At 41.5% G+C, this 9,990-nt stretch overlaps 1 protein-coding gene across 6 annotated transcripts in view; it reads left to right on the plus strand.

Annotated features, from left to right (window-relative positions):
- Positions 1 to 8,697, plus strand: part of LOC122941347 (gastrula zinc finger protein XlCGF26.1-like) — a 30,661-nt gene extending 21,964 nt beyond the window's left edge. For 5 of the 6 annotated variants that reach the window (XM_044298497.1, XM_044298500.1, XM_044298499.1 and 2 more), the window contains 4 exons: positions 2,537 to 2,615; positions 5,611 to 5,669; positions 5,744 to 5,855; positions 7,072 to 8,697. In XM_044298497.1, the coding sequence (XP_044154432.1) occupies positions 2,582 to 2,615; positions 5,611 to 5,669; positions 5,744 to 5,855; positions 7,072 to 8,459 (1,593 nt within the window). In that variant the 5' untranslated portion in view covers positions 2,537 to 2,581 and the 3' untranslated portion in view covers positions 8,460 to 8,697. Of the gene's footprint in view, positions 1 to 50; positions 2,616 to 5,610; positions 5,670 to 5,743; positions 5,856 to 7,071 lie in introns of those variants that run through there. The other variant, XM_044298496.1, reaches the window with a different exon arrangement.
- Positions 8,698 to 9,990: the final 1,293 nt, after the last annotated feature.

Below are 9,990 nucleotides of genomic sequence, written 5' to 3' on the forward strand. Positions count from 1 at the left end.
ACCTTTGTCTCTATAGGGGCAGGAACACAGAGTTTCAAAGGCCACCACCCACTCTCACCCTCAGTGTTTTCCTGTCCCTATGGAGCACCTACACAAAGCACCTCCGGTGAGAGGTATCGCTTTAAGAAAACAATCGTTAGGTACCTGTAAGTGCGGTATTGTTGTTCTATTTCCCTCTGCCCTCCTGCGGTATATTCCAATGCTTGGCAGAGGTGTAGCACTTGAGCGAACTCGTCCCTGTTATCGGGTGACTGTTTTCCCTCCATATGCCGGGGTCTCCTTTCCCTCCAGTGTGGAAGCAGGCCGCCATGAGCACGGCATGCCGGCATCCATACCTGCCGCAGGTTCGGCGCTATGGCCTTTCCGGGTGGGGGTGGAGCTAGGCTGCAGTGGAGAGTGCGTGCGCATACCAGTGACGTGTGAGAAACCATAAAAGTATCTCACAACTTATTACTCAAAAAACACCTAAATGTATTTTCAGACAATACAACAATGGTAGCCTATCTAAAACAGCAGGGGGGCACGAAATCTCCAGGTCTAAAGAAGCTTGCAGAACAAATCTTCATCAAATGTTCTTTCCGTTACAGCCGTCCATTTGAAATGCTCCGAAAATATAGAAGCCGACTACCTCAGCAGGAAGACTCTAGACCCCGGGAAGTTGTCTCTGTGCCAGGAAATTTTTCTGAAGATTTGCAAAAAATGGCGAACACCCCAAGTAGGCCTATTTGCGTCTAAACAAAACGCAAAAGTAGATCGATTCTGCTCCCTAAATCCCAGAGACCATCCTTGGTTAATGGGCGCTTTCTCCGTCAAGTGGACGTGGGATCTAGCGTGCGCCTTTCCTCCTTGGGCTCTAATTCCCAGAGTCTTGCAAAAAATATCGAGGGATCCAGTAACGGTAATACTGGTAGTCCCATATTGGCCCAAGAGAAGCTGGTTCTCCATCCTAAAGGAGCTGGCCATGGAGGACCCATGGGAAATTCCATACCAAGCAAACCTTTTATCTCAAGGTCCGATCATACATCAGAACCCCAGCCTATTCAGATTATCGGCATGGATTCTGAGGGCGAAATGTTTAAAAGCAAGGGCCTGTCAGGAAAGGTTATTAATACTCTGAAATCCAGCTGCAAGAAAGTCACCACGGCTATTTATCTTAAAATATGGAAGAAATACTGCTCCTGGCTAGGGGATCCCTCTCCCAATAAATCTCCCCCTTGCATCCCGAAAATTTTGGATTTTCTCCAAAGGGGCCTGGACATGGGACTTAAACCAAGTACGTTAAAAGTACAAATTTCCGCATTGGGAGCCTTCTATGACTGACCTATCCAGCCACAGGTGGATTTGGAGGTTCATATGGGCAGCGTCCAGAATAAGACTGTCCCTTACCCAGAGGGTACCACAATGGGACTTATATATTATATTGAGAGGTCTGACGAAGCCCCCATTCACACCTTTGTCAGACATTTCTATCAAACACCTGTCGTACAAGACGGCATTTCTAATCGCCGTCTTAGGGGAAATCCAGGGCCTATCCTGCTGAGAACCCTACTTTTTGGTATTTCCAGACAGAATTGTACTTAAATTAGATCCGGGTTTCCTTCCCAAGGTGGTATCCGACTTCCACAGGGACCAGGAAATCACTCTGCCATCCTTCCCTACAGACGTTCTTAGCCCAGACGAGACACAATTCCATCTTCTGGATGTAAGAGAGGCCATTATCCTGTATCTCAGTCACCAAAGATTTTAGGAAAGATGATAACCTCCTAGTTCAGTTTGCAGGGCAGAACAGGGGGAAAAAAGTTTCCAAAGCCTCTATTGCGCGCTGGATTAAATCTACCATCTCATGCTGTTACTTCATGGTAGGTCTGTCTAGCCCGACCAACATTAGAGCCCATTCCACCAGGGCAATGGCATCCTCTTGGGCAGAGAAGGCTGACGTTTCACTGGATACCATCTGCAAAGCTGCTTCCTGGTCAAGTATAAACACGTTCATAAAACACTATCGTGTTAATGTTTCAGCTGGGGCAGATTTGTCCTTTGGTCAAAAAATTCTGCAAGCTGCTATTACCCCCCCCCCCCCCCCCCCCACACACACACACACACACACACCAAATAATCTGGATTCTATGGTAGCCGTCATGGTGGATGATGAGAAAAACCGTAATTGGACTTACCAGTAATTTTGTTTCCTTAAATCCACCATGACTGCTTGGATATTTCCACCCTGTATAGATTTAAGATCTGGGTGTGACGTAATTCGCCCAAAAAATATATATACCTATTTAGATAAGCTTTATTTTATAGACACTTGGGCTGCACCCACTTTGGTAATTTGTAAAACACTGAGGGTGAGAGTGGGTGGTGGCCATTTAAACTCGGTGTTCCTGCCCCTATAGAGGACAAAGGTCATCTCTCTATGCTAGCCATCATGGTGGATTAAAGGAAACAAAATTACCGGTCAGTCTAATTACGTTTTTTGGGAATATGTATACTGCTTTAATTTTTTATTTTTTGTTCACTGTCTTTTTGCATGGAGGAATGGGAGTATTCAGAAGGACACAAGGATCTGTAAAAGAACATTATGATGGAGACTCGCAAACCTCTCACATCACTAGGTATGAAGAGGTGATCATTGATGGTAAAGGAGAGAACAGTAATGTGGTTTCTGATTATCACTGATGTCTCAATTTATCTTTCCAGTTCTCATTGCACTTTGAGTTCTCTTGTAAGTTCTTACTAGGTTACTTTTGCCATGTGTTACTTTTTGCCAGAAATTCAGAAGAGCCTGATATGTGAAAGGTTGATCCCCCGACTCCCAGTATGTCTGTGTTGGAGAAGTCAACTCTGTGTTTCCTTTTCTTTGACTTGCTGCCTTCTTAGGTTCAGTTAGCTATTGCCTCACTCCTATACTGTATGTTCCTTAACTCCTTGGACAACTAGTCTTCTGATCATTCCAGATTATAAAACCTACTAGTATTGTGCATTTACATCCAAGGCCCCCTGGCTCAGTGATAAAGAAGGCCATATACAAGCATATATCTAATTGTCAGAACATCTCATACACATATAGATGGTTGGATTGTCTCGCCAAAATAATGTTCAGCTGACTTCAGTCTAATCTTTAAGGGCAAAAAATATCAGCTATTCCAGGCTTAATCAGTCTCTTTCCACACTATGGCAGTCACAAAGGTAGAGTGCACACATAGTCACCACTAAGAAAAGGAGAGCCTGCCGAATTCACTGATCCATAAATTCAGGCTTTATTAATCGCCATGGGCATCGTGCATGCAAGCACTGAAATTTATGTATTGGTTAGTACGGCAGACTTTCGTTTTCCTTCTTTTAAAAGGCTGACCAATTTTTAGTGGCATTTCTGAAATTGCCATGAGCAGTTATGTGTGATCTATACAAGCAAGCATGCCTTTGTGCTGTTCCTCAGTCTTACTGAAGCTGCCCCAGTATCAACAGAGTATATTAAGAGCATCTTTTTCTGCCGCCTGTAACTGCTCATGCGCTAGCTGCATTCATTTGCCATTCTGTGCCTGGCTAGTACTTGTACTCAAGAACAGAACACTGTCTTACTGTCTGGCCCTGTAATACTGTTCATGCGCCAATGCATGTTTAATCCATGTATGCACAGTTTGGATTTCATCCTCAGGGAAAGATAAGTGAACTGTACATTGCATGAACTAATTGAACATTTACAGGTGCACGCATGAGATGCCTGGCCCTGTCGCTCAAGAGGAGGGGAAAGTATTGGTGGCAGTGAATTGGTGTTCTGAAGGCTAGGCCCACCCCTGAAGACCTCGTTAGCTTATGCAATAAAACTCCTCTCTACCAGGCATTGTCTGGTTTAAGAGGGTTGATCCTGAGGACAGATGCTCTATAAGATGCACGTACAGCACTGTCTGTATTACTTAGACAACATAGATAAGATAAGGTGGTGCTCACTGCTCTGTAAAGAATATTAAGAAAATACAAGCATATCCTAAAGACCATATTAGACTGTCCCAAATGCGGACAAGATAAGTGCTGATGATGAACACATCTATCGAGACGTTACACAGGCCAATTTAATGTGGGAGGAATGATTGCAATTTTACCACCCTTAGGTTGAGTTCACACGGGCGAGATTTCTGCGCGGGGGCAATGCGGGAGGTGAACGCATTGCCCCCGCACTGAATCTGGACCCATTCATTTCTATGGGGCTGTGCACATGAGCTGTGATTTTCACGCATCACTTATGCGTTGCGTGAAAATCGCAGCATGCTCTATATTGTGTGTTTATCACGTAGGCCCCATAGAAGTGAATGGGGATGAGTGAAAATCGCAAGCATCTGCAAGCAAGTGCGGATGCGGTGAGATTTTCAGGCATGGTTGCTAGGTGACAGTATATTCACTGTATTATTTTCCCTTATAGCATGGTTATAAGGGAAAATAATAGCATTCTGAATACAGAATGCTTAGGAGGTGGTCAATTGAGGGTTAAAAAATAAAATTAAATATTAACTCACCTTCTCCTCTTGATCGCGAAGTTCCCGGTCTCTTCTTTACTTCTTTAATGATGAACTACCGGCTAAAGGACCTGTGGTGATGTCAGATCACATGGTCCATCACCATGGTGATGGAGCATGTGATTGGAGCATGTGATCTGACGTCACCACGGGTCCTAGCCGGTAGTTCATCATTAAAGAAGTAAAGAAGAGACCGGAAACTTCGCGATCAAGAGGAGAAGGTGAGTTGATATTTATTTTTATTTTTTTAACCCTCAATTGACCACCTACTAAGCATTCTGTATTCAGAATGCTATTATTTTCCCTTTATAACCATGTTATAAGAGAAAATAATAACATCTACACAACACCGAACCTGAACTTTTGTGAAGAAGTTCGGGTCTGGGTACTACAGTCGGTTTTTTATCATGCGCGTGCAAAACACATTGCACCCGCGCGATAAAAACTGAACATCGGAACGCATGACTGACTGCAATTGCGTACCTAATCGTGCGGGTTTGCCGCAATACACCAGGACGCATCCGGACCTAATCCGGACACGCCCGTGTGAACCCAGCCTAATTCAGTTCTACAAATGAGTACACAGAGAGATGTGCTGTCTGATAATCATGCATCTTTCATCCTGATGATCAGCTGTGTGATTCACAGGAACGCAGTTCCCGAATATCGTTTAGCCTAATAGGGCCTTAAAGGGTGTCAAAACATTCATGCAAATTATGGAAGGTGCCGCAGCGCTTGTCGGAGTGATCTACACCTTCCACTTGCATTGGTCCTGTTCTGCTTCTACACCATTCAGAGCATGGATTCTGTATACAATCTATGGATCCATACTCCACATGCTGCAAATGCAGAGCAGAGCCGATGTCAGTGAAATATAGATTGTTCGAAGACGTGCCTTCCATGCTTTGAAAAAAGATTAAGGTACCCTTTAAACATATTAGTTAGCAATATTTCAGTGTTGGACTTGTATGGAGTAGGCAGAACATGTGGAATCTGCAATGTTAGGTTAAAGGCTACCTAAAGTTAATACATAGATTTATAGCAAAACTAAAGCTACTGCTGGAAATAAAATAAAATGATTCCGTTATTCTTCCAGACAGCTCACCAGAGAGATGTTCGAATCTTCTTTCCTCCCAAGATTTTCCAGACGATGAGGTAAACGGAATTTCACATTACAACAAATTCTTACTTTGTGTTGTGACTTAATGCTTTCATTATTTTTTAAATAGGATGATAGTCTTCAGAGTTTGCACATCATTATTAAAGAAGAGATTAAAAATGAAGAAGAAGAGATTCCTGTTTGCATTGAACAGGATGAAGCAACTAGAGATATGGATAGAGGCGAGTACTGACCATTTACCACTTTCTGCAAAGCAGTGTATGTAATGGCTCATGGCATTCCCATACTGTTTATATTACCATACGGTATGTATTCATGGCGCAGCTGTGACATACCACTGACACCCTGCTGCAGCGGTCATGGTGGGAGTTAGCTCCAGCGACTGCAGCATCTAAGTGATTAAACAGTCGAGAGAGAGTTTGCAGATGGGCTTACATGATAATTCATGTCATTATTTCTACTCTTATTAAGCCATAGCAAAGGCACGATACATTGCAATGAAATTCCCCTAGTGAGAATAAGAAGTTAAAGCGAACTTCTCGCCATGAACAGTAGTCCAATCTGTAGGTAACATGTTATAGGTTGAAGGCTACCTAAAGTTAATACAAAGATTTATAGCAAAACTAAAGCTACTGCTGGAAATTAAATAAAATGATTCCGTTATTCTTCCAGACAGCAAATATTTGATTAGATTGAAATATATTTTTGTGGGTAAAGATTCAGGATAATCTGAACTTTATTAAAATATTTGCTCTTTTTATGCTTAGGTGTCATTTGGGCGTTGCTACTTTGTGATGGGCAGTCTCCCCTGCATGACTGGCAGCTATCGCTGTATGCACAAATCACTGAGTAGGATTGCACACTGGACAGCTAAGCATAGAAAAACCAGATAGGTAATTTGATAGCTTACTCTAGCAAGGTGAAATCTCTTATTGTACATCCTCCTATGTATCTGATAATGCTGGTACACATTTTAGGAAACATATTAAATAGAGCATCAGTAGCCTCTTTTACAGCGCCTTCACACAGTCTTTTTTCATCATAGCATTTCCATTGTTTTTTTTACAAATGTGTCCTACATAGAGCATGTGCCAGCTGTGCAGTCCATGGCAGGTATCACAGAGTTAACCTCTAATTTAGGGCATATTCACACATACCCACAGCATAAACATAGTGCTTGTATGTACAGTTTATTGGCTAGTTAAAATATAGTCTTCCTGTAATCTTATTGCATACTTTTCCAGAATTTTTGTCATAACTTTCTTTGTTGGTCTAAAAATGGATGAAAATTAGTATATCTGGTCAATGCAGTGCAAATGAGATTAGTAAAGATGGTCTCTTACTATGCTGAAGCTCATAAGAGTTATGTGACCATGACAAATTTCCAGGTGCTCCATACTTTTATATGTATATGAATCTATATTGTATTTCCAACAGAAGAACATCTGGAGGACAGCAGGAGCTCCTCGGATAGCCAACTTTCTTTCACGTTGAACTGTAAGATAGAAGATGATGACTTCATGCAGTATTCCCATTCAGTCCTTCAGGACACGGATCTCTCTGATCAGGATGAATGTGTTGACAGTAACGTGGAGACTATACACTGTGGTAGCAATGGTGGTAAAATGTTTCCATGCACTGAATGTGATAAATGTTTTACCCAGCATGCAGCACTTATTAGGCATCAGAGAAGTCACACAGGGGAGAAACCCTTTCCATGCTCTGAATGTGGTAAATCCTTTACACGCAAATCAATCCTTGTGGAACATATGAGAATTCATACAGGGGAGAAGCCATTTTTGTGTGGTGAATGTGGTAGACGTTTTACGCAGAAGTCCAGTTTTGCTGTGCACCAGCGCATCCATGCAAAAGAGGAATCCTTCATTTGTTCCTATTGCGGGAAAGGTTTTACAGAGAGATTAAATAGTTGCACAAAGGGGGAAGAGATCTCCTGCTTTTACTGCAGGGAGAAGGCTACACAGAAGACAGAATCTGTAGAACACGGCGTAAGCAAGAAGCCATTCACGTGTTCTGAGTGTGGAAGGTGTTTTACTAACAAATCTAAACTTAACACCCATGAGAAAATTCACAACGGTGAAAAGCCGTATTCATGTTCTGAGTGCAAAAAATCTTTTTTGCGCAAGTCCGTTCTTGTGGAGCACCACAGGATCCACACAGGAGAGAAGCCGTTTACATGCTCTAAATGTTGGAAGTCTTTTACCCAGAGGTCAGGGCTTGTCATGCATCAAAAGGTACACGCATGTGAGAAGACCTTTTCTTGTTTAGATTGTGGTAAACAATTTATGCAAGCATCAAACAGTCAAGAGGAGGAGCCAATGTCTTGTCCAGAGTGCCAAGAGTCTGGTATTGATGGGGACTCTCTTGATGAACCCCTAAAATATCACACAGGTTTGGAGGGCTTGAATTGTGAGAAGTCAAACGGTTCTACGAATCACAAGGTCCCAGCCCGCGAGGAATCCTTTCATTGTTCTCAATGTGGAAAGTCCTTTATGTACAGATCAGAGCTAATGAAGCATGAGATTATTCACACAGGTGAGAAGCCATTTTCATGTTTTGATTGTGGCAAACGGTTTAACCAGAAAACCAACCTCCTTCATCATCTCACAATACACACTGGTGAAAAGCCCTTTCAATGTTCAGATTGCAGCAAAAGTTTTCGACTGAAAGCAAGTTTCCTAGCCCATCAGAGAGTTCATTCAGGTGAGAAGCCCTACTCGTGTCCTGATTGTGGCAAGTGTTTTACACAGAAGTCAAATCTGCTTAGACACCAAGTTCTCCACAAGTTAACAGCTGATAATGTATAATACTTCTGTAGCGGGAAGACTAGAAGTGATGTACATCTTCTGGATTTACTTTTTAATGGGACATTGTTGTCTTAAGTGTTTTATTTTTTATAAGTTCTCATAGATTTTTATTTTTTAAATGTGACTGTACTTATAAATGTCAAGTAACCTAGTCTGTTAATCAGGCAACAAATGCAACGTTTGTCTCATTATTTCTCCTAAAGCATAAAGTGTTACTCTCAGTAAACAGATGAGAAGAAAGAAAGTTTGAATGCAACAACTTGCTTTTTCTAAGATTTTAAATGTTAGCAAATAGCAAGGGGCTATATGAAATATAGAACAAACCCCTTTCTCACCTTTCAGTTATGCCGTTGATTCAGTACCACTTCATTGATCGCAGGCACTCTGCTATCCACTGGTCATGCATGTCCATCATACAGGCGACCACTGCTTGCAAGTACCGACCTTAGCCAGTCACGTACTGTTCATATAAACGTGACTTCTGTGGCCAGTGAACTATGGACACAACGTCATCACTGCAAAACCAGCAGGGGCTGGCACAATTGGCACAGGAGTGGCATGGCTTTTAAAAAGTAAGGCTTTAGAAAGCCCCCAGCCGCGTGCTAATTTTTTAAAGGTCTTGGAAAAACACTTTAACTGATATTCAGAGTGGAAATGTATCACACAAAATGATTTTTACTGATGCAGTGAAATATGAATAGTGACCACTTGATGCCTATATACAAATGCAATATGCACTATATTACAAGGCAAGTTAAATTTGCAGTTTGTGGGATAAACCACTGCTGTGGGGCACTTACAGCATGAATGAGCAAAGGCAACTATGAAACTAAGCGAGCCACACTTGTTTACAGTACACAAGAAAATACAAAACTCGGGGTCTTGTATGAAGGGGCCCTCTTCATAACTACAAATATAGGAAAATCTGAGGGCAGAGAAAAAAGGGACAACAAAATGTGCAGAACTTTCAGATAGAAAGAGGGCATGTGAAGATGCATAGGTATAGGACTGGAAGGTCAAAAACTAAGATAAGAAGATGGCGACTGACTGGTTGCTTCCAGACTATGTAATAACCTGTTTGGTCTCTAGAAAATGGGGGCTGTAAGGAGAATGTTTGGGATATATATATATATAGGTGTGTGTGTGTGTATGTATGTATATGTATGTGTGTGTATATATATATATATATATATATATATATATATATCCTTCTAAAAATATTTGCATATTGTGATAAAGTTCATTATTTTCTGTAATGTACTGATAAACATTAGACTTTCATATATTTTAGATTCATTACACACCAACTGAAGTAGTTCAAGCCTTTTATTGTTTTAATATTGATTATTTTGGCATACAGCTCATGAAAACCCAAAATTCCTATTTAAAAAAATTAGCATATTTCATCCGACCAATAAAAGAAAAGTGTTTTTAATACAAAAAAAGTCAACCTTCAAATAATTATGTTCAGTTATGCACTCAATACTTGGTCGGGAATCCTTTTGCAGAAATTACTGCTTCAATGTGGCGT

The sequence above is a fragment of the Bufo gargarizans genome, chromosome 6 (assembly GCF_014858855.1).
Source record: "Bufo gargarizans isolate SCDJY-AF-19 chromosome 6, ASM1485885v1, whole genome shotgun sequence".
NCBI classification, from domain to species: Eukaryota; Metazoa; Chordata; class Amphibia; order Anura; family Bufonidae; genus Bufo; species Bufo gargarizans.